We start from the raw sequence: 25,181 nt of genomic DNA on the forward strand, positions 1-25,181 counted from the left end.
GTTAAATGTGTGTTAGGGTACCTTCAATCCAGAAAACTTGTTTGTTCTGCTTTTCTTCTGAGAATATTTAACTCATTACTCCTCTATACTTAACGACATTTGGGGAATAATTACAATCTGTCATACATATTTCTCCACTGAACTAAGCAGAAGGAAGATGATTTAATAAACTGAGCCAAATCGACCTCTTTCCCCTGCTGTGGCTTACACAGACTTAGATTAATATATTATATTATTGTTGATATGCAAAAAAATTTAGATTCCCTATTATTATTACCATCTGCTGTGTATGCCATGTTGCATCCAACTTACTATTGACATTAAAACAAATTTTAATAAACTTTAGTTGTTGATAGGCTGCTAGAAGCTGAAGAAAGTTTGGTGCACTGGGTTCTGCCTTCTATTTCTATCTACTCCACTATTCTTTATCATTTTATTTTTCATGTAGTTCTCTACACCTCTGTTTGGTGCAGTGTGATTCATGTGTTGTCCCTCCTTCCCATAGAGATTCCAGATTCCAGGTGGATTATTTGTGCTCCTGTCCTTGGCCGTGGACCTCGCCTCTGGCTCAACTTGTCCACCCACCTGTCTCTCAGTTCCATCTTGATGAAGTCCATCTGCTAAAAGTTCATCGCCTGTCTGTCCTGGGAGTCCTTCCTTCATCTGGACTTCCTTCCTTTTTTGGTGGGGTGGGGGGTGTCCCTTACTAAGATTATCTTAGTCTGTTTATTTAATTTAGCAATCAGCTATTGTTAATATTTTGTGAATGCTTTTATGTATTCGGACGATTACATGTTTGAAGCCTGTTGGGATAAATGTGATATGTAATTGGCCTCTATAAATGAAATTGAATTGAGTTGTTAAATGTAATAATAAGCATCTTTATGTTTTTACTACACACTAATTATCATTTTCTCTGAGCTGAGCTTTTAATTACTGCTCAATCAATTACCTACTCCTTAAAATGAAGTACCGTCTTGAGCCAGATGCCACCTTGGATGGGAAAACAAAGATGTACGTGGATCTGTTTGTCTGTAAGTGGATGCAAAGATATATAGCTGTGCAGGGAACTGGTGGCTCGCCAACTGCAGCGCTTACATCACAGATACAAGCATTTTCAAACAGCATCTTTCCGTCTGCTTCTGGTTCACAACAATTTGAATAAAAAAATTCTCAAAATTACAGTTTTAATCTTAATTTTCTTTATATAAATCCTCAATCAAGAGAAAAATGTGACAGCATGTTAAAAAAACAACAACGTTGGAATGGGTCTTTAAACAAAAAGGGTTTGGACACAATTTAAATTAAGTATCCACTCTAACTTCCAGCCTTTTACAGATGCAAAGAAAATTCAACTTGTGAGTGCCTCTGAGGAGGATTAAATGGTCACCTTGTTTAATGATTGAAAGCCGAAGAGATCAATACAGATGTTAGTGCTGACTGATCCTTCCTGCAGCACTGAACTGTAAAGCTGCTGTATCCGACTGTGTCACAGGGCCACACTGTGTTTGAGTTTGTTTAACATGGAGGTCCTCTTGTAGGCTGTCCAAACCAAACAGGAGCTCTTTTCTAATCTCACTCAGGGTGTGGAAGAGTTTGAGCAATTAAAGTGTCTGTGTGTGTTTTTGCTGAAGCTCTGGAAAGAGATGCAGTTTAAGACGTCCTTGCAGCATATGAGTGCAGCTCTGATAGATCCCTGTGTGTGGTGGAGCTTTGGCAACTTGTTTTCTGACAATCTTTACCTGTGGACAGGACCACTAAAACATGGGGCGTTTGTGAATTTCTGCGTCAATAAACTTTTTTGTTGTTTGTGCTAAGTTTGGCATAAATCATGAAATCCCAGTAGTTTGGAGAAAGTTTTGAAGCTTTAAATGAACTTTTTTGTATTTTACATCTACGTTTATTTCAAATGCAATGATAACCTGGACAAACAAAAAAAAAATAAGGAAAACATCTTCCTTTGGGGCTAAATAAGAGTTTTGGTCATTAACAATCACTTTTATTGCTTAAAACAGATAATTATGATAATAGTATTTTACTTATACTTTTAAAGGAATATATAGATAAATATCCAACAAGAAACAAACACACATGGAAACATCCAACACACATTTATCAAGTAAAAACACAAATTTGGTTCCTTTTAAATCTTTTTTCTACACCCAAGTGCATCCCATTACTAATCAAATGTTTATTCATAAACATTTACAGGTATGTCACAATTTATTTATTTATGTTTTGTATATAAAACTCATATTTCTATGTGTTTTTCTTAATACCTTTATGTTTGTTTAAGTGTAAACTGGTTCTGTTCCACAGCCTTGCTTCACATTTGGAAACAATTTTTGTTTGTTTAGTTTCTGCATACCTTCTATAATAAATGGCTTTTTTAACCTGAAATTATATTTTTCTTGTTTTTTATTGAATAACTTTTGCACATTTTTTGGAAATACATAGTTTCAGGCTTTGAATATTATTTGAGCTGTACAGTTTTCTACCAAATCACAAAAAATTAGATTTTTTTTCACTGTAGAAATAAGGTGCTTGAGTGATCCAAGTTACTTACTTTGCGAATAATTTGCATCACTCCTTATTTCCGAATTGAAAGTGAACGTACAGTTGATTAATAATTATTCCCCCAAAATTCTATGTAATAAGAATTAATTACCGGCGTGAAGCCCAATGAGGCAATTTGCTTTTGTGATATTGGGCTATATAAATAAAATTGAATTAAATTGAAAGAAAAATGTGGTAAAATTAATACATTGTGGAGAAATGTGTGTTCCAGACAGTTTTGCTTTAGTCTGCAGATCTGAAATGAAATTGTCCCTAAAACAATAGTCCTGTTGGGTTCCTGGGATTGGTTCGGACTCAGGTTGGAGAGTTCTGAATGACCAGGAGTCCCGCATGTGACCCCTCTGCTGGGTTTGAGCGTGAGAAAGAGCTGGAGTGTGTGTGACTATGGAGAATGCAGTTATGTTAAGGGGATGTAACTCTGTGACCCATTCACATGGTTAATAAAACATTAATAGAAGAAGAGGAATGTTATAGTTTTGGTGTGTGTGTGTGTGCACATGTTTTTGTGTTTTTGTGTGTGTCCTTGTATCTGTGATGTTGGTCCCCCTGCAGTGACCCCACGGAGAGCACCATTCTGTCCACAAACAAAGAGCTGGCTGTTCCCCCCCTCACTCCAACCATTCTGACACTTCAAACTACTGACCGATCGACTCAGAGCTATGTAAATATTTCTCTTTCTGCTCTGAATTTGTCTACATAAATAATTTTGTGTTTGATTATTTTTTTTTCTCCTCTAAAATGAAACTTTTTTTTTAAACAGTAATTCATAAAGCATATGTTGTCTTTCGGCATTGAGGAGGAACTTAAATGAAAATATTGTTTCATTGACTGATGTCGATGTTCTCCGCTTTCCTTCTCATGAACCGGGTCGACACAAAGAATCATTTTTAGAGAATATTTGCTCTTCTGACTCCCCAGTTTCCATTTAATATGCCATCCTTACTGTTTACACAGAAACTCAGCCTTTAAGTGACACATTTAAGGTGTTTCTTTTAGAAATTATTTCTTTGATTAGCCTTAATTGAGACTTTATTTACAGATTGTGTAAAAACTCACATTTGTTAGTGTAAATGTGAAATGTTAGAGGTGTGGCTCATTCTAAGTGTGATCTGGGGGGGTTGTATCAACTCTGACACCCCTTATATTCTTTACAGGCAGCGCTGTGTGCTGCTACTTCCTGAAGGCATCTCATAGCGCCCTGACCTTCACCTCTGCAGGCTTCCCTGAAACCCCATTGGGCTGCAGCCAGGATGGAGTAAATTACTCCAGGAGATTGATTGACCAAATCCTTTAATTATTAGGATTTCACAATGGGGCCCAGGTCGCAAAGCCTTTGGTAGGCGACCAACAAAGACAGGAATGTTCAGCCTAAAAACACAGTTCATTTTAATGTTCAGGTGAAGTTTAAGGCTTTTGGGGAATATGACATGTTTCATAACATAGAGAGAAAACCCCAGGGAATTCCAAAGCAAATAGAAATATTTGAAATAAAAACCTACTCCAATAAAAAACATGTTTTTGGTAGTTTTAACATCTTCTTTTAGCTTTTTTTCTTATGATGAAGGACATATATTTAGAAAGTTGAGTCTAAATTGCATTTCTGAGTATTTATAAACTTAAATCATCATAAATTAGGGGCACCTAAAAATTGACTTTGGAAAAAGCTTGTTGCAGTCTTGCAGTAGTTACTACGGCAAGCCACAAGCTCCCTCCTCCACTCTATTCAGATGCATCCACTTATAGACGACTAGATCCATGTACGTCTTTGTTTTCCTTGTCTGACCTCAAAACTTCACAGCTGGATAACTCTGATAGCGTGTCAACAAATGGATACCAGGACATATTGGGTTACTCCATGCCAACAGTGCTGCCCAAAACTCAATGGCACATTTCTAAATAACTTATGCCGCTCTGCAGAAGTATGTCCTAAAAAATTACACAGGTTGTTTAATTTGGGCTAAAATCAAAATCTAAAATTGGTATAATCATAATTCAAAGATCACTGGGGAAAGCTTTTCCATTCGATCAAAAGATGAATGAGAGGGACATAAATTTAATTTATTTCTCCTTTAAAACCTGGAAATTTAAATGTAGTTATTTTTGAGAAGATACGATTACCTTAAATGCTTTATTTTGAAAGTGTGAATGTTCCTAAAAAGAAAAAGTGTGGAGATCCAAGCTCTAAAAAAACAGATTTTTCTTATATTTGTTTAAGATTTTTTTTTTTTACTACTTGACAGATCAGTCCTTCTGACAATCTGTGTAATTTGCTTCTGCCTCCTTCATTTATAATAGTGGAGGATGATATTTCCTAGTAGTGTTGGCTTCCTTGAAAAGCAGAAACTGTGATGTGTACTTCCTAGTCGTTGAAGTTCAACCCTCCTCCTGTGCTTTGAGCTCTCGCTGTGAGTGATTATTGCTTTGGTGATGTCATGTTAGCAGGTTTCAGGAAGTGAAAAAGGCCAGCAGTGCTACTGACTGATTATTGAAAGATGAGAATGGGGCAGAAAAAAAAGAAATATGTTTTTCTATTTCCAAGTCGTGTTGAATCAGGTTGAAATTTCATGATCCTGGCAACCGCTGACAGAAGAAAAAACATTTTATTCTGTGGGATATATTGTCTCTGCTGGTGTTAGAGGAAGGGCAGCCCGCAGACTAAACATACAGTGTGTCAGTCTTCACAGGCTTGCTGTAAGGTTATAACCAGAGCAGCGATCGGTAATCTAACAAGAACCCATATTGAGTGAGCACAAGAGAGAGATCTTTATTGAAAACAAATTCTACCTTCAGGCTTCACTTAATTATAGTTTATTTTCTTTTTAACATATTAGGAGTACAAGAAAAGTTTAAAAAAATTACACTTTTGTGAGTTATTGAAACATCAATTACACTCTGGGTAAAATATTTAGTTGGAGTTTTTTTTTTTTTTAATAAATTTGGGTTTATTTATTCTGTGGACTTTTAAAGCTTAAATGTGTTTGTCCATAAATTATGTCATGTCCCTTATGGTTGGGTTTACCTTCAATGGCATGAACTGCAATACAAAAATGAAAAAGATTAAAACATTGTATGTGGTAGCAACAGAAGTGTCTGCAAATTACATTTACAGATATGTTGTCACAAAAAAGATGACGTCATTTTAAACCTTTAAACCACAGACTAAAGTCTGTAATTTTCAAAACATAAATTAAACCAAAATAACTTTGATAAAAACTCCTAATTTAACTATATATAATAAAATGGTCTACCATAGCAAAAATGATCTTTTTGATAATCTAAAAACTTAAAGCAGCTATATCTGAGTCAGACTGCTGTGCTACATCAGCTACAGCTACAACAAAATGTTGTTCAGTTGTCTCTGGACTCATTGCAGCTAAACTAGACCTCACCAATAAATTAAAAATATTACAAAATATTCTCAGTTTTCTGCTGTGAAGCAGTTCTTTAGTATTTTTTAAGTTGATTCAAGCAAGAACTTACAAATGATTGAAATTACCAGTGAACCGAAACAACCTGGTGCAGAAAAAGTTAACCTTGGCAATAAATGAAAAATGTAGTTAAAAAATTAACGTCAGCATGCTGGTTAGATTTATCTTCTCTATCAAACCATTTTATGGTTCTCATAAATAAAAAAAAATACTTAATTACAGATTGAGTTAGAATTTGTTACAGAGTTTCAAGCAGAGGAAGAGTTTTAGGGAGATTTATTTATTCATTACATCTCAAAAGTCATAAATAAAGTCATAAAGACTAAGATTAAACTAGCTACAAACATTTCACAGAGAATGAAGATTCAATCAAATGAAGTTACCGACCTGCTAAAGATCTTTCTGAAGTGAGGCAACTTGTAAAAGGGACTTTTAGGAATTGTACCTACGGAAAGACTGAATGAGGCAGGAATCTGTTCAGAAACTTCAGCAGAGACAATGTTCCTTTGTGTGGAGTTTTGAAATGCAATCTCGATAGACTGAAAATCATGTGTTCAGATGTACATTTTTCTTGGGTTGTGTTTGATTTGTAGAAGAATCTAATGAAGGCTAGTGGATCCTCCTTTCATCCAATTCAATTAAATTTTATTTATATAGCCCAATATGAATTCATCTCAAGTGAGAGTTAGTTATTAATTACATGCAGATGTGCCACCAATCATTGGCTACTTATAAAAGATATTACACTGAATATTTAGAAATATTTTTTTTTCTGGAACTAAACTTTAACATTTTTTCCCAGTCTGGACCTCTTTAAATTTTAGTTGAAGACCCCTGCCCTACAAATATTTGCGATAAATTTGCTGCATGCACAACAATGGTACGCTTCATTTTTGACATCACAAAGGGAACTGCAAGACAACCCTGTGCTCCCCTTAAGATCCGGTATAACACAATCTGGACAACCCAAAACACTGAAGGGTCAACCCCCATATGGGTTCACATGACTAACAAGCCATTTTTTATGTCAATTTTTAACATCAAATTCCTATTTCCTTTTTATATTTATTTATTTTATGATAAGTTTGTGTGCTTTGATTCAAATATATCATAAAATTCATTGTGTACAGTGTAGAAATTCCTGAATGTACATTTTCCGACTGATTGATGATCTGGTAGTTGGTGTTTCCACCTCATTGCATGAAAGTCGACCCAGAGAGAAAGTAGAACATGGCATGACAGTGATCAAACATTAGTAGGCTATGTCTTTTTTGTACTGACAATTTCAGAAAACAGTACTAAATTCATATACAGCCCATGTAGATGTGTATAAAATCCTGTCATCCCAAAGAACAAAAATATTTAGACACACTTCAGAGTAATTTCTATGGTGTAATTTGTTTGTTTCATGGTGCAGTTTGTCTGCATTCCCTCTGTCTGCTGCCTGCCTCTGAGAGGAGTTATCGACGACACGTGATAGGTCTGAACGGTGTGTGACATCACCTTTGGACGTATTCTGGGTCCTGAGCAAGAACAACATTCTGAGTGCAGGGAAATAAGGGGAAAAGGGAAATAAGCTAATTTTTGGAAATGTTTTCCCCTCTGAATGTAGTCAGTATAATTGCACTCCCTCATTATTCCTGTGAGAGTTTGTCCTGGAAAACTCATTAAAAATTCCTTAAATCATACCTATATGACCGTGTGTGTAAGTGTCAGCAGTAGCTATGATCTCATCCGCAGAGGTGTGGGGCCATATTAGGGAGATGAAGCTGTAAGGGGAGTGCAGATTGGTTCATGACAGTGGCAGGGGCGAGACATGCGGCGGTATGTCCGCTAACACTCAGGCGCCTGCTGCACCACACAGAGCTGATTGTTCCGCAGCCATGGGCTCTTCCATTCAGCCCTTCTCCGGTCCATCCCTGACCCAAAGAGGAGTCTCCTACTCTGGGGTGACTAATGCTGAATGACAGGCAGACACTGATCAAAGCTGCTCCTGGAAACCCCTCCTGTCACAGTAGGGAGGAGGTAGAGAGAAGATGGTTAGTGGGGAGACAGGAGCAGTATGCTCGGTCTGGAGCCGGGCCAGGGATCAAGGATCGGGCATCATCACTAGACACAGTTTAATCAGAGACAATACTCTCTTCACTCTGGACCTCCACCGATGCCAGATTATTGCATCTCTCTTCATAGCTCACTGGCCAGGAGCCACACCACGAAGGGAAGAGATGCCTGGTCAACTTTTAGAGTTTTGTTCTCCCTTATTTAGCTTTTCATGATGACAGAAAGATCTTTGTATGGGTTTTGGGGGTTTAACCTCATTCAAACTTTTGCTTAAAATCCCACTCTGACCATCTTTTGATCTATTATATGGCAATTTTGCCAAAATCAAAAAACGTGTAATTTTCTAGGACATAGTTTATGCAGAGCGGCAGGAGGTCATTAGAAACATAGATCTCTAATTTAGGGAACATGTTTTTAGGAAAATACTTTTTAAAACTATAGTTTTTAAGAAAAAGTCACAATAATTTCCCACATCCTTTAAGCTTTTTTTGCTTACTTTAAAAATTCATCAAATGTTTAAAGCATTTGTACTTCAGCTGAGTGACGCTACTTTAATGCCTGTCATTTTTTACCTCTGCAAGGGTGAGGGGAAGGTACAGGAAGTGCTTTGTGACCTCTTTGTTTTGCCCCGCAGGGCAGTTGCTACGTTGGGCGGCATCCATCTCCACAGCTTAGCACCATGAACTGCTTGTTGAGGCTTTGCTCGCAGAAAGGCCTTGATCTGATGAATGAAAGAGGGACACGCTGGAGAAATCTGGGACCGATTGAGTTTCTATTCATTCCCCATATTGCCAGTAGAAACCTGACAGGAAAACTCAGAAAATGATTTTAAGGAAGTTGGCACAAAAGACAAAAATGAAGGTAAAACTTTCATCTCAAAAGCAAAATTTGCTTTTTGTATTCTTGCTTCAACCAGCACAAGAAGAACCCAACATTCATCTCTTGTTCTATCTTTATATCTCATTAAGATCTCTAAATTTTTAGAGATAATTTTTTTACTGAGACTTCAGAGCGGTATCACTATGTTTTAAGGTTTTGTTTGATCTGGGTCGCTTCAGACGTGCTCATATTTATCCTGAAATGCTAATCATAAACCCAGAGGATTGCTGTGGTGCCTGGAGGTCTGAGTGCAGTTTTGATGGGGTGAAATTCAAAAGAATAATCACAGTTTGGGGAAATGAAAACTGAAACCTAAGCAGGATTCTTGTCTGAAGTGCTTCCGTATGCCGCCACAGTCAAAAGACTGGTTTCATTATTCCACCATGGAATCACATCTCGTGATATTCATATATTTTTACATTTTTTATCCATCCACTAAATTGAGTTCTCCTCTGTTTGTTTGACTGAAATTGTTAATGCGACGCTCAAAATCGGCCTAATATTAACTTCTACCCACATGCTTTTTCAGTTTGCCTCAGAAATAGGCATCAAGTGTCTTCTTTAATGGCAAAAATCAAATGAAGAATCTAAGAAAAAAGAAGGTATTGACCTACTCTGCTACTTGGAACTGTTTGAAAACAGAACAAGGAGATAAATATAATATAGATAAATATGTAAAACATCTATGCTGCACATATTACATAAAACAGAACTTTAAAAACTCAGTTAACCCTGAAGTAAAACAGTCAATTCAATAGCAGGACAATATATATTCATGATAATAAATGCATTAATCTTTTACTGATCGTATTCATTTTGTTACAAGCAATCCACTTTGATACTGGACCTGTGATAAGTAATATTTTCTAAAATCTTATAATAATAATGTATTTTTAAAGACGATTATTAAGCATTCCATTTTGATACTTGATCTGTGTTATATACTGATTTACTGAATGAGGTAATGCCTTTAATTGGAAGCTACAAACTGGAATATTATGAAATAAGGTGAAATAAGTGAAATAGGTCAGTAAACCACAATATGTGTAGGATTATATGAGTTCTCTTCTTCCCACTCCCTTATTAATCAATAACATTGGCACTATAGGGGTTGGTTAGTTTAAAATTGCTTTCCCCAAAACTTCATTTTTAGTCAATTCAACGTGATGTTCACTGTTTGTATAAGAACAAGTATGTCTATTTATGATTAAGATCAATTGCTAAGGAATCATTTACACGTGCGCTGTGGTTGTAGGATATCTCTTACTTTATTTTATGATCTTCTCAAATCATGATTTATTATTTTATATTTGAAATATCTATGTGGATATGCATCTCCTTAGTTTACCTTCTTCAGGATTTTTTTACTTGTTTTGACTAAATAAATGCAAAATCTGGTTAGAACATTATGACAACTACATATATGTACAAAAACAAAAATAAAAACAAGTTAAGTAAAACAAACTTTCCTTTCAAGTCATTTATCAAGCTTTATTCAACAAATCAAACTCCATTCGACAATCAACATACTTCATGAATCCAGTGTGTGTGTGTACTGTATGCATAAGGTCAACATGTTTATATATGATTAGGAGTGTTAATAATGTCATTTTCTTTTATTTATTTTCTAATAAATTTGATATATGGATTTCTTTGGTCTATTTTCCCGTTGTTTTCTCAAAAGTGCTTGAAAAAAACATTCTTTTTTTATTCTTTTTACCAAAGAAAAACTTGTATGATCATTTATGTGCTTTCTAGTTGTTCTTACCAGGAGGTAACAGTATTTGTAGCCTCAACAAAATAACTGTTTGTATGACATTTCAGATTAAAGTGAATAAGTAAAAAAATTCAGAGATTATTGCCAACTATGTCTGGAGGAAATAATGGACCTTTCATCAACTCACAGTGTAAATAATCAATGGTTTCCCTTGAAGTGAAAGATTTCCTTAGAAAAACGTATCTTGCTGTCAGTCTGGCTGAAGATACATCTCAAGCAGCCCAGGCTCAGTCGAGTTTTCTTGTGAAGAATGAAACGGGACTGTGTTGAGGAGTCCAGTGTCTCTTTTTGAAACCTTGTGGTGGCAGGAGCTCTGGCAGGAAGGAAGTGGAACTTTAAGGGAGATGACAGCTGACAGATGCAGATCTTTGTGGCCACTGGTGCTTCTCAGGGACTTGGACTGGATTGGAGGTTGATGCTCATCACCCAGCTGTCACTTTTTTCCTTCACAGAGTGCAGCTGAGCCAGTTCCTTAGGGTGAGCAGCATCCAATCCCTTGGCCTTGAAAAACTGACAAACTTGCTCCCTTATTTTCAGCCTCAAAACAATTGTGGTTTCATCTCTGGTCTTCAGGCTGAGGCTTGTTCTGGTGTTGTTGTTGAGCGGGTCTTTGGAACCACACATTCCTGTGTTGAAAGGCTGATCTGCCCACAGCTCCTGAAAGGTGATGTAGTTCAGCGGTTTTGTTTTTGCTCCTTTTTGTCGTTTTTCACACCACATAACCCACTGTTAATTTCGATTCTCAAAGCTCCTTCAAAAGCCCTTCATTTGCTCTCTGTGTTATATGTTTTTTTTTTCCTCTTTGAGGCTGCTTCTGACTGGAGAAGCTTTATCAGCCTCACTCGCCTGCTGGGAAGATAAAAAAATCCCGCTGTGTTGGCTCTAATGAATCCAGCTTGTTGATTTATTTTTCTTCAAGAACCAGGTCCTTCATGTCTTCTTCCAATTCACCCTGTTTCATTCTTTTCCTCTGTGATTAGGTCAGCAGTGGAGGGAGGAGAGGCCGAAGTCTTTTTTTTTTTAAACAGGAACATTTTCTACCTCTCTGAAAACACTCATAAACACTTTGCCCACTCTCACCAGCTGGCAGCCTCAGACTATGGAAGAAGAGGGCTTTGTGATTCAGGGCAACCTGCTGAGCATGCTCTAAAACACCCACAGTGCTTCAGGGGAGAGGAGCTGGGAAAGGAGAGGCCTACGAGAACACTGACGTTTTGAGATGGCAGCCAGCGACCTGATCCGCTGCTACTTTCCACTATTGCCCCAACATAGTTTGGATGAAGACAAAAGAGTAAAAATCCCCTACACCGATTCAGCCCAGAAGTAGAACCTGAGCTACAAGATTAAAAAAAGCAGGAGGGAAACGAGAGTTTAACAAACCCGTACTCGTGACAGAAAAAAAGAAGAATAAAGGCCGACTTCTGTGAACGTGTGGGCATGTTAACAAATAAAAAGAAAGGCAAATAAACTACACGTCTGTGTCAAATGTTTGACTCATTTGGAAAAAGACTTTGGTTTAAAGATAAAAGAGCGTACACCATGTGAGAGGAAAAAAGAATAATAAACTCCTGCAGGAGGCCCGAGCTGTAAGAAGAAAGAGCTGTCAAATGCCAGGAGTTTGTTCAAAGACAGGCTAAGATTGATGACGCCGCCTTCTATGGAGGTATTGTAGAATCATAACGATGTTATAACTTAATGCGGAGCTTTAAACAGGATGCATGACTTCATGCAGCAGGTGCGGCTTTTCTGTCAGAACTTAAGTCATTTCTTTTATTTTCTGAATTAGTAAAAAGAAAATTAAACTGGGAAGCAATAGGTTTTGATAGAATTTATTTATTGAAAACAAAATGTAGAGCTTTAAAATAGATGGTTGTGGTACATTTTCAAATTGAGACATTTGTGAAATGCTTTGACACTTTAATGTTGCTAGGTAAAGGGTCATAAAACTTTAAAAACACAGTCCAATCATCTTTGATCATGCCGTTGTTTTTTTTTTATTATGAATGTGCCATGTTCAGCCAAAATAAAAAGAAACCGTGTCGTTTTGACAATTTCTGTAGAGCAGCAGTGGTTCATCAGAAATTCACCTCTTGAGTTTTGAGCAGGACTGTTGGTGCAGAGTAACCCCGCCCCCTTTCCTCTCTCTTGCTGAGAGCTCTCTGTATAGGTAGAGCAGTGAGCGAATATTTTCGACGTCAAATAATGTAATCTCTTTCAAACTGCATTTTTTATTACTCCCGATTCGCAACGATTCCAGTAGAGAAATACTCAGAAATGTAATTATAAGCCCAATTTTCTTTATAGATGTCCTCCATTGTCAGAAAATATTACAAGAACATGTTAAAACACAAACAGAATTTTCTTTGGAGTGGGTCTATAAGAGGCACTTCTAAGACAGGTTGCTGTTTCCGGTAGTATCGATTTTTATCAGCAGGATTTACAAAGAATATTAACTTTTTTTTATTCATGTTTGACCTTTGTTTAAATTCTTGAATACTGTTTTTTATTTTTTATTTTGGCAAAGTGGTGTAGTGGTTAGCATCTCTTGGCTAAATACATTGATGAAATATTAATGTGTAATTAGCATGACGCAAACTCAGAATGTGAGTGTGTTTAAAGTTATTGGATTTTTGTTTGGTTCATGTCACAAATTTAAAGCCATTTAAAGTTATGGCGATAAGAAATGTGAAATTATTATTATCTGGGGGCTTTACATACACCCTAAGTGCAGCATTTTTACCCCAATGAAAGATCAAATTGCAACATTTATTTGTTCATTTATTTTTATTCCCCTTAAATAGTTTCCTTCATTTAAATTTCCATGCAGTGTTTTCTCTGGAGTCTTTACTAGGTTAAAAGTAGAAATCAGTGGAAAATGTGCCTCGTGAAGAGGGAGACTGCTCCCCCTTATTCAGGAGTTGTTAAAGGAATACATTACAATCACCCTGAAACCACAGGAGCAACACAAACCAACAAGGAGAATATTGGCCTTCCTGAGGAAACCTTGCAACAGCATGCACTGAAGTCTTAAAGCAGTTGTGAAAGATTGGGCTGTGTGAAAGCTCCCACTCCTCTAAGAGAAGCTATGGAAGAATGAAAACACATTTTTACCCTTTTATTTCTTTATTTATCCAAAAGAAGTAAAAGCCGATATGTCCATGTTATGCAGAAGCAGGAATCAGAACACAAAATAACCCCTTTAGTGAGTATTTTTTAAAGAAAACATGTCCCAGACATAACAAAGACATCAGTTCTTCTAAAATATCTGAACAAAAAGTTACATTTTGAAAATAAACCAATTCATTAAGAAATTTTTCATTTTTCTACAAATTCTATGTCATATTTTGTTTACATTGTGGCTCGCAGATCTGCCCTATTTTCTGTGCGTACAGTTTTAAAAAAAGACAATTTAACTCTTTGATGTCTATTGATGGAGATGTGCATCAAACTACTTCAGCTCCACAATAACCTTATATTAAAGTAAAAACATAAGCAGCTGTTACTTCATGGCTGGAATTCCGGCGACAGTGGGTTAAGAAAGTATGGAAATACAAAAGAAAATCCATAAAATATATCATCAAATAAAATATATTGTGTTAATTTCAGAGTATCGATGACTCAAACCCCCATAAACATCAACTTTTACCACCATCACAGACAATCCAACAAGAAGATTAAAGTGCAAGAATTTGATTTCCGATTTACAAAATGCCCCGCCCATGAATAAGAATGTCCTCAGGATTTCATAGACAACCACAGAGCTGACTCTTGGAGAAATTTGATTGATCTGTGGGCGGGCACAGGAGGAGGATCAATTCATCAAAGTGTTTTTGACTGTCAAGTCATAACTTTATTTATGTGTGGGAAAATGCCAAAGTGATTGTGTTGCTCAAACAGTGCCCGCCCCCCACTGACCACAAACAAACATGCTCAGATGCAAACACACACTTATAATTAAAAATGAAAATGATGTGTTATTTTGATCTTAAATACAAAAATCATGATTATTCTCAGGTAAATTAGGGAATAAATTCAAGTTAATAACTCCAAAATGTCATAAATATTTGCAACAACTTGACAATTTGTTCTATTAGTGTCCTATTGGGGGAATTAAGATATTAAACTGTCAAAAAAGTTTTTGTCCTCCACTGCTTGTGGTCTAACCCATCACAAAAGAAACTGAAAAATGCGGCTTTTACAATAAGTTCGTTTGAAAAACAGAGGTTTGAATTAAATAAAGTTAAAATATTTATAATTATCAAAGAACAAGGACTCATATTAATCTGTAATTTACTCATCTTCACAACTTTTCTCCACAGTTCCTTTTCAGTTGCGTTGAATAAAATCGTTCCATCTCTATAAAACCTCTCTGATAGGCTTCTGTGACATGCATTGTTTTTGTGAGGAAATTTAGCCCCCAGCCCCCTGGCCTTGGCCCTAATCTACAATTCAACCACAGGCGGAGCTGCCACTGTGACTAATGCCTTGTAGATCTGCCTCTGGAGTCTTTGTTTGTGTGTGCGCACACAAGTTTCTGCAGGCGTCAGAGAATGAACGAAGGTGTAACTAATGCAGGCAGAATGGTGTTTATACATTAGGGGGCCATTAGCAGTTTAAGAACAGCAGGGAATGAGACAGGCATTGTTGTAAGCCCCCCCAATCAACCCATCGCAACCAGCCACTTTAATTTCAGCAGCACAGACAGCTCTTTATTTGGGAGAAAACAAACAACACAAGCCTGGCTTTAACTGGCCAGATCAGTCATGTCTAGTTTCAAGTCAAGTTGTTTAATCTAACATGGTGCCTTAAGGACATCCACAACTTTTATTATTTTTCTAATTTGTTTTTTTTCTCTAGAAATGTCAAAGACAAAAAAAAAAAGACTAACATGAAAAGTAAAAAAAAAAATGGTTCATTTCCTTCCTCTTTTAGTTTGAAGGTTTCACTTATCTGCAAAAATGTAAAAACTTGGGATTTTAGCACATCTCAAATATAAATACAAACTCAACATACTTACAGCACAATATGGTAATTTCACAAAAACTGGCTAAACTTCTGCATTAAAAATGGAGGTTTCCTATTATTATGAATCCAAGAAGCATCGAAAACTTCTGAGAGAGTTTGGAAAAAAATTGAGCTGCTTATTCTTTGGAGTGCTTTATTAATCTAATAAACTGTTCAGATATAGTGACTTTAAAATGCTATGACTTTACTTGCTCTTCTTAAGTAATGGGACATTGTTGTGCTGCTGCATAAATACTAGTTTTTGAAGTTTGTAGTCAAACATTTGTACTCTTAGGCATTAAAAATTTGTATTCAACTTTTTTTTAAGGATAATAGTTTATATGTTTCTTTAAAAGTTCAAAAATATCTGAGAAAAACGCATGGGCAAACATTTTTTATTTAAGTTACAATAAACAACAATAGTGCTTTAGTTGTTTTTTTATTATTTCTTGGTTACATAGAGAAAAAGGATCTCTAATTATTAATGCACATGTATTAATAGTGTTTGAATGCATCTGTTTTTACAAAATTTAATAAGTGATTGTTTCTAACCCCTTGTAACATGGTTTGTCTCAAATCATGACACATTTGCGATGGCTGATGTACATTATACTTCAGGTTTGAATCTAAACTCAAACAAGAGAAAACCCACTTATTAAAACCTCAAAGCAGCTTTTAGCTGCGTGTGCTTCACAGGCCATCCTCATGGAGTTTCTGCTAATCTAAAAAATGGACTGCCCTTAGCAAAAAGTAGTACACCCAAAGTTTAAATTATTAAATAAACTTGAGTATGGTCCCACACGGTCTCTAGATCTTCTCTATATAAAAAAAATATTAATTTAACCTGTTGTATTGTACTTCTCCTTTGATAAAAAATAAGCAAAATCAAAAGAACTCAGAGTGATGTTTTAGGATGGAGGATCATGTCTCAATAATTGGTCGCTCGTCCGGGATTTCAAGGAGAAGAAAGAGGTAGGCTGTTGTCCAAGTTTGCTTCTAGGTTGACCACAAAGGAAGGCAGCACTGAAAGGCTAGCAGAAACCTGTCATATCTCCAAATTTGCAATGGAACATTCGAAATTTTGTCTGACCCAGTAGTGCAGTATGCAAAACGGATTTTCTAAATTTTGGGAGAAATCACATCTCAACAAAGTATACTAGAGACCATGTAGTGTGGGAAAAATACAATCTGAATACTTATTTAAGTACACTTAAATAGACTACTTTCCGCCAAGGGGGTTTGAACGTAGCTCAATACCCCCGTCCCTCATACTACATATTACTGCATGTCATTTCTTCTTTTGGACATTTCAAAATAATCTGTATGCTTTCAAAACCAAATTTCTCTTAATTTCTCCTCATTTTCTTTTATAGAAGTTCAACCTCAGCTTCTGCTTTTCCTGGGTGGTACTTTTCATTTTCAGTTGTTGATAAAAATGTTTGCATTTCCTATTGTCTTAAAATATGTGAAAAGTTTTTAAAGTCAAAAGAAACAGTTGCAACATGATGACATTTTGTTTTTATTCAGTTTTGAAAAGGTTTTTTAACAAGAAAAAAAATATTGTATAAAAATATATGTAAAAAAAAGATGTATTTCACATCTCTACTTGGGCTTTTTCAACAAAATGTCTCATTTCATCCAATGTTTTGTCACTGACGTTTTTGTCATTGCTTGAAGAAAGGCCGATCTTAGACTCACTGACATACCAGGTGTTTTTGTGCCAGTGTGTGAGGGAGACAGAGGCAGTAATGAAAGGTGCAAAAATATCATGCCGCTCCAAGATAAACCCTCTCTCCCACAGTCTGACATTTACAGAGTCCTGGAGCATGGGATGATGTGACAGAGCGGCTCTAGGAGCATGCATTCAGGCCTTATGTGTACACGTGTGTGCGTATGAGGTTTCCCTCAATTTAAGAGAAAAGCTCCATTCATTTAAGTGGGTACTCCTGCTCTCATGTCAAGTGCACCAAAGGGTCATAAGGAAACTTTGGGATTTTCCACCCTGCTGTGTGTGTTTGCGTGCTTTACATAGTTGCAGAAAAAGGAATGATGGTGTGCATGTTTCACGTGTTACAGAAAGGGGAAATCTGTTTTTGTCCTGTGGAAGGGAGGAGGAGACCAAATATCTATGTACAAAACAAATCCAGTTCAATTAGTAACACAATTTTCCATTCAAGAACAAATGAAAAAAGTCAAAATATTCCTTTTTTGTCAAAAATGATATATCTTAATATAAAAACAGTGTGTTGTGTATACCTAGGTGCAATGCACAACTATTGTTGTCTTTCTAAATGTTCAGCTTTGAGCAGCTGATTAGTCTGGAGTATTTTATTTTTTACTTTGAATGAACAAAAACAATCTCTAAACGTTTAAAGAGCCACTCAGCTGAAAGTTGTGTTTTTGGAGTTTTGAACATCCTCTTGTGGCATTTTTTTAATGATGGAGGACATACATATTTGAAGAAAATTAAACTCAAAATAACATTTCTGAGTATTTCTTTATACGAATCAATGTGAATCGGGAGCAGACGAAAACATTTTTTTTTGAAAGTTCATTAGTGGCATAGAAAATACACTTGGTGGGCCACAAGCTCTCTGCTCTGCTTCACTCTGTAATGGGGAGAGGAAAAGGGGCGGGGTTGCTCCATACCAACAGTCTTGCCCACAACTCAGAGACTACTTCTTAATGAGCTACTGCAAAAACTATGGAAAACAATACAGGTTTTTTGGAGTTTGGCTAAAAACACCATAATTACATCATAATTAATAAATAAAGAAAAACAATTTGTAACATCTCCTTTTTTTTTAGTTTTGTTTTAATGTTCTTGTTTCAAGGGATTCTCATTGCTGTTATTACTCTGTTTAATTCCTTTTATCGCTATCATGATTTATAGTAGTTGAAGGATCCAGGAAATTCTGAAAAGAAAAATAGACCTTGGAAAATGTATTTGACACACAAATTATACTGATCTAGAATTGTCTGTATAAACTTTTTTTTCTAAAGTTGACAACAATTTTATGAAAGTATGCCTTAAACCTAACAATGAGCAGTAAGCAGTGCAGTGAACACTAATTAAAAAGTATCAGCAAACAGTATATGCCTAAAAAAATTAAAACCATGACACATAAACCAAAAAGCCAAGAAAATCAATCCAAAATCCAGATTTTCTCAATTTGTTCCATTCTGTCTTGAAACTTCCATTTGACATTTTGAACAAAAACAGCCTTGATCCTTCAACCTTTGTTCCAGCTCTGTCACCTTTTCCAGAAAAGCCCGTCAGGTCTGTAAAATATGACCTTTGTCAGCTTACATCCAGTAAAGTTCCTCACAAAGAGTCACTTACTCAGCTTCGAAAAATGAGCACTCAGCTTCTTCGCCTCCTCTGGCTCAGTGGTTCATGACAGGCGGGCAAATGGAGGAGCGGCCCAGTCAGTGACCTACCGTGGTTGATGTTTATCGCAATGACACTGACCCACTTAACTGCCACCTCCTCCTTTATGTCAACTAAATCTACGTCTGACATTTGGAGAAAAGCGTTCGTCGTAATGACAAACACGCTACACTCCCTGAAATCAGTTGACTGCAGTTTGAGTTGCCACTTAAAGGGTCTCCATTTTAAATGTTCAGAGCGTAAACAAGTGCTTGAGCAGAAGTCATCAAAGCTAACGTCTTAACACGAATCAGACACAGATTGATGGTGGTGAAGCAAAATAGGCCTCGTATATTGAAGAGGAGAATGTGGGAGGCAATGACCCGGAGCAAAGGGCTCATCAGAGCCTGTCCCTGTCTGAAGCCTCTCTGCCTGTCAAAGTCACATTTTAATCACAACCATAATTTGAATATACACTAATGAATACAAATGACTCCCTGGACTCCACAAGCTGAAAGTAATAAATTATTATCGTCACCAACAAACTCGTTTCTGAAGCCCTTTTTCAATTAGACGCCCCTGTGGAGATGATCAGAGAAGGGCTGCTCAAATGAAGACAAACGATGCCCCTCGCATTGCCTGCTCCCCTGATTTAATAGCTCTCTAATTCAGTAACATCTTCGACGTGACGAGGCATGAGGCTTTTCTCTCCACCAAATTTTGATGAGAAAGCCGTTTAATTGAAAGCAGGTGCTAATCAACCTTGCTCTGATGTGGGGTGTGATTTAGGAGGGAGTTTGACAGAGAACATCGTCCTTGCCACTCAGTGACACAGACCGTTCAGTTTCCAAAGAGATCTTTTTGCTATACTTTGCAGTTTTTGCAGCACCATTAAACTAAAAATGTTCTGACCGTAAAATTTTAATTTGATAAATTATGATCAGACAGTTACAAAAAAGTTTAAAAGCCATCCCTGATCTTGATTTTGATGTTCATTTCTATAAGTAACCAAATGCCTCAGTTATACACACCTGTACTGGGGGTGCAGGTTTTTGGGTTGTCTGGGCCCATGAAAGATCATAGACAGGTGCTTCTGCATTGTATGCTATGTTCACAACAGGATTGTGACCTTTGTTCTTGAACATGCTTTTAGCTCATGGTGTTCACACTGAACTGTGGCTACCAATACCAGCGAATGTCTGCCCCACCGATAGAGGTTTAGTGGAAAACGTCGAAACAAATCTCGCTCCTCTTTTACTGCTCTATTCCAATATGTAAAAAAAAGTTGGTATCATGTAATTTCAAACTGCAATTATAATCTCCTTCTCAATGATTTTTCAAATGGTTGCCACTTCCATGATTCAAAAGGGACACATTTCATACATCACTATCAAATCTAAGTCCCTGATTGGTCAAAGTTGTAAGGCTTAAATCAAGTTCAATGACTATATATTTTGTACAAAGAGCCTGAAAACGGTTGTGGAAACGTGAAGATATACACATAAGCACAAGATTGTTGAACACAAAAACCAAAACATACCTATGATCATGTTCACATACTCTTCATTGAAAGTGGTCGCTTGAACTTGCATTGCCGAGGTTAGTGGGAACATACTAGGGAGTGCAGGTGTGTCTTGCAGTGCCCTTGAGATTCGTGCGACCGCCTTAAGGGGTGTAATTAAAAATTGAATGTTTGTCCTACATGCGGTAAGTGTATTGTGGAGTATTTGTAAGGATAATGTAAGTCACACAAACATATGATGATACTGCCGTGCAGTACCGTACAGTTGTTAGGACTGGGTCCTTATAAATGACTCCTCACAAATGCTTCAAGCACAAAGTGTCCATGTGATATGTGAGCACCCATATGACGCACATTGGATGTCCACAAACTATTCTATGATTCCCTCATTTCCTCCTTTTTAGCAGTCAGGTTGCGAGCTCAGGGCATGCAACAAGCAAGCAAGAAGTGCACACTTATCACCTGAGCAGCACTAATGAGCCTCTTGATCAGAGGGCAAGTTTTTGGTGGATTGAAAATATCAAAAACCTGTGTGAAGTGCCTGCGTCTCACCTACTTTGCCCTGGCGTGTTAAGTGTTCGCTATAATCTATCGTCTGCAGCACGTCAGTAGAAAAAATGTGCATGAGCGTTTTTCTTCTACAGTTCACGACAATGTAATATGTTGTTCTTGGTAAATGCTGTCAGATAAACCGAGTTTGAATATACCTGTTGAGCGCCAAACATGGACACAATTCTTTCCGCTTTTTCATGAACTCAAACTTTAAAAAATAAATTAATTAATTAATAAATCATTGTGCTGAGACAATTTAACTTTGCCTTGGTTTGCTTTTTAAATTTAATGATTAGTAAATTTAGCCCTGTAAAGCTCACGACATCAAATAATTGGCAAAAGAATCAAAATATTTGGAATTAAAATGTTTTAAAACCCTTTGATGAAATCCTCAATTGCTATATCTTTTTTTTATGAGATAGGCTACAAATGTAATGAATTATGATAGGTTGGGTAATTTGACACGTTTTTCTCACAAGTTAAGAATGAAAAATGTCAAGTGTTCAGGGAAAAAAAACAAGTAGTCATTTTAAAAAGTGTACAGCAATAGATGAGTTATCCTGGCCATAAAGCTTTGAAAGTTAGCAAGACTTTTCCCACCAAAAGTGTTTTTGTAATTTCATGAAAGCAGCCATCTTGAAATTAGCAGGAAAAGCCTTTCTACTGCCTCTAGTGGAATGATGATGCACTACAGGGAAGAAAACATGAAATTAATATATATTGGGTTTTTGAACATAGCTTGGATCATGCTAACAATATTTATGGTGTGTATCAAATATGATATGAATGGTTATATATTCTTTAAAAATCTACCTTTCGATGCACATTTCACAGATAAAATAGGAAATTATTTCAAGGAAATGTAAATAAAAGACTTATTTTAGTAAAGCTTCCACTCATTTTATGAAACCTCAAGAGATTTAGTTTTCTGCTCTTCTCTTAACCTGGGATTATAAATTCTTGTGACTTTCCACCAGTCCATGCATGACCAATGAAGCTTTTGGATGAGAAGTGAAACATCTTCAAGAAAGGAAAATTCAGCCTCTTAGGAAAAGAAAAAAAAATTAACTCCTCGGATTAAACTTTAAGCGAAAAATGTATGTTAAAAGTTTTTTCATTGCTAAAGCATATGTGAAAAAGCACAAATGGATACCTTATCTAACAAAAATACTAAAGTTTTGTTTTTCTTGAAGGATGTTTTCACATACAAAGACTGACAGAAAAGCAAAGGGAAAAATGGGACTGAAGGGACGGGTGAGACAAGGGTGTGCAGGCGCGCATGAAGATGAAATTTACAGCTGCACAGAATTGGATTGCTAAGTTGTTAATCAGCACAAAGAGAAAAAGAAAACAGTCTAATGTCTGTCTTACACTGTGAGCCCAACAGAGAGCCAGAAGATTTACTGAAAGCATGTGTTCTCATTTTTACTTTTGTCCGGCCTTTAAATCACAATCCCTGGTTGATTGACCCTGAGTTAATGACTTTACCACCAACTTTCTTCTGAGCTCAGGATATTATTTTAGCTTTCTTTAATATAACTTTGAGAGATGAATGCTATTCTGCTCCAAACATTGTTCACGTTCATGCAAAATCAGCAAACACTGGGGTTCACATGATTTACAGTAATTGGTGTTTTATTTAAAACTCCTTTCTTTATCTTTGAAAGTAAACTAATAAATTCATACCTATGGATGGGAACCGGTCTGTGGGAATTTGAATAGATCTCCATGCAGCAACTCAAAGAGATCACAAGGTCTTTTGCAAGAAGGAAGACGGGTGGGGGACTGGGAATTTCAGAGTGGAGTGGTGATGAAGGGCAGAGGGACACATAAAGAGCAGAGAATGTAAATCTCTTCTGTGGCTTCCTCAGCATCCAGTTTATACGTGTGCAGTGGGTTTCCATGCTGTCACAAAAGGCCCCTGTGAGACCAGCTTATTTACCCTGCTGTAAAACCCAAGAGGGAGCATACCTGCAGTAAAACTGGAGAGGGGGGCTCAGTGGAACTAGATTTAGGGCCACATTGAGCTCTGTGTTCTCTGTGTGAGTCAGGAAAACCCGCTCCGCCACCCCTTTTGTGTTGTTTAACTTGTGTGGGGACTAAAAGGTGGTGCACAACACAACGAGATTCGGATTTTAATTAAAGAGAGAGGTATTACATTGTTCTCTGTTTTCGGTTACATAGTGGCTGATACAAGGACAAGACAGTAACTCAGCATTAAGAAGCAGGTGTGCAATCAAAGATTAATACATTTCACAATGCTATTGCATAAGCACTTTCTTGACTGTACAAGATGCATGTTCAGATATAAGGGCCTTTCCTTCTGATACGTGAGGTGAAAAACAACACGATCTAAGAGGAGCAGCACACAGCAGATGCTGGAAAGCTGAACCGAGTGAAGAGTTGTCGCATACACGGTACAGACGCTGACGGCTCTGCACAGCCACCCGCATGGCAAAGGTACAGTACTGCATGTCTTTCCCAAGATGCCCCAAACGCTTTGGAAGATTTAGTTACATTCTGACATTCTCTTCGAAGAGATTTATCGTCACGTTCCACTTTTTTTTTTATCATGTTCAAGTAAGTCAGTCAAACTGCAGGCTAGGGAGGTTGGTACTTGTTGAGTCCACATGCAATAAAGAAGCTGGTGTGTGTTTGTTAGCAGCTGTTTCACAAAGCTTACAAGCAGTGACATCCAAAGCTGAGGTTCAGCCCTGCAGCTTTAAATTTGATCTGTCACTCCAAAATGTAGCTTTGTATAGAAAGTAGTAAAATGGAAAGTTTGTAAACCTCATAAGTTTTTATAATTTTTTTGCATTTTTGGCTGAGTTTGTATTAAAATAACTGAGGGGTAGTGAGAAAACATGTTGTCACATAACAAATAACTTTCTACCCAGACTACTTTTTTTGATGTTTACTAAAGAAAATATGAAATTTTGTCCAATTTTTCCCCCAGAAGATAAACTTAAAAAATAATTAATCAAATCAAACATTTGTTATGTGAAAGCATTATTTGTCTCTGTTAGAGTTTTTAAAGTAGGGATTAACATTTTACAACCTCTTTTTTAATAAAATAAGCACACAAAGAAAACGAAAGGCGATGAGCAAACTTTTACATTATAGTTGGACCGCGAACTGAAATGTATGACGTAAGCCTCCTCTGGTTTGGTTCGATCAAAAGTTCACATCAAACCACTGATGGTTTGAGATTCGGTCCGAACATCATCAGCTGCTCCGACATCAGTTTCCTGCTTTCGGACCGCTCACAGCGAGTGCCTGGGGTCGCTGTGAAGGAAGTGGTCTTTCCAAGGCACTTGATTCTTTTCACTTCTTCAGATGACGAATGGAAAAATCCTCTTTGTTCTTTAGCCAGCTCTCCCTTTTCCAGGGTGCAAATGCACTTAAAAAAATTTTGCATAATCAAATGTTACACGTCAAGGTGTGAAAGGAACACAACCTTTGGTGTGAAGAGCTTTCACTTGTGCACTTAGATGAGCAAACAACAAGAAGATGACCAGGTTTTGAATTCCATGCAGGTGATTATAAAACTCTTGTGATTTCCAAATTAAAAGACAAAAACACAAAATTATGAAAACGTTCAAACAAAAGGCAAAAACCTGACTAAAGATGGAAAGGCAAAACAATCTCAGTGATCTAACTCAAAGCACAGAGATCCAAAACAAAATGCAAAAAAAAAAAAATGAAAATAGTAGGAGAGTTCATTTTGTCTGACTAAATGAACACCAGCCAAAGAGAAAATTAATTTCTATTTGTTTGAAAATGTATCGCTGAGCTGTAGATGGTAACAGTCAAACTACTTTGTGATCCCTAGGGCTTTCTGGCTGCCACTGGTTGCCTTGAAGCTGTAAAATTCCCTGTAAAACCTCCAACCAGACTTTGTAGCAGAAGAGGTACTGTTCCTGGAACGAGAGGAAAACAAGAGCCAAGCTTTTGGGAAATGGCTTTCACTTCTACATTTGAACTTGCAGAATTGGCCTTTCTGTGTGCACT

General features: G+C 36.8%; 1 protein-coding gene across 4 annotated transcripts in view; it reads right to left on the reverse strand.

Annotated features, from left to right (window-relative positions):
• Window positions 1–23,289: 23,289 nt before the first annotated feature.
• ptpn20 (protein tyrosine phosphatase non-receptor type 20) overlaps window positions 23,290–25,181 on the reverse strand; it is a 28,454-nt gene continuing 26,562 nt past the window's right edge. For all 4 annotated transcript variants that reach the window (XM_024296580.1, XM_024296579.1, XM_024296578.1 and 1 more), the window contains one exon: window positions 23,290–25,090. In XM_024296580.1, coding sequence (XP_024152348.1) covers window positions 24,980–25,090 — 111 coding nt within the window. In that variant the 3' untranslated portion in view covers window positions 23,290–24,979. The remainder of the gene's footprint in view (window positions 25,091–25,181) is intronic.

This window comes from Oryzias melastigma, linkage group LG15 (genome assembly GCF_002922805.2).
Source record: "Oryzias melastigma strain HK-1 linkage group LG15, ASM292280v2, whole genome shotgun sequence".
In the NCBI taxonomy this organism is placed as follows: domain Eukaryota; kingdom Metazoa; phylum Chordata; class Actinopteri; order Beloniformes; family Adrianichthyidae; genus Oryzias; species Oryzias melastigma.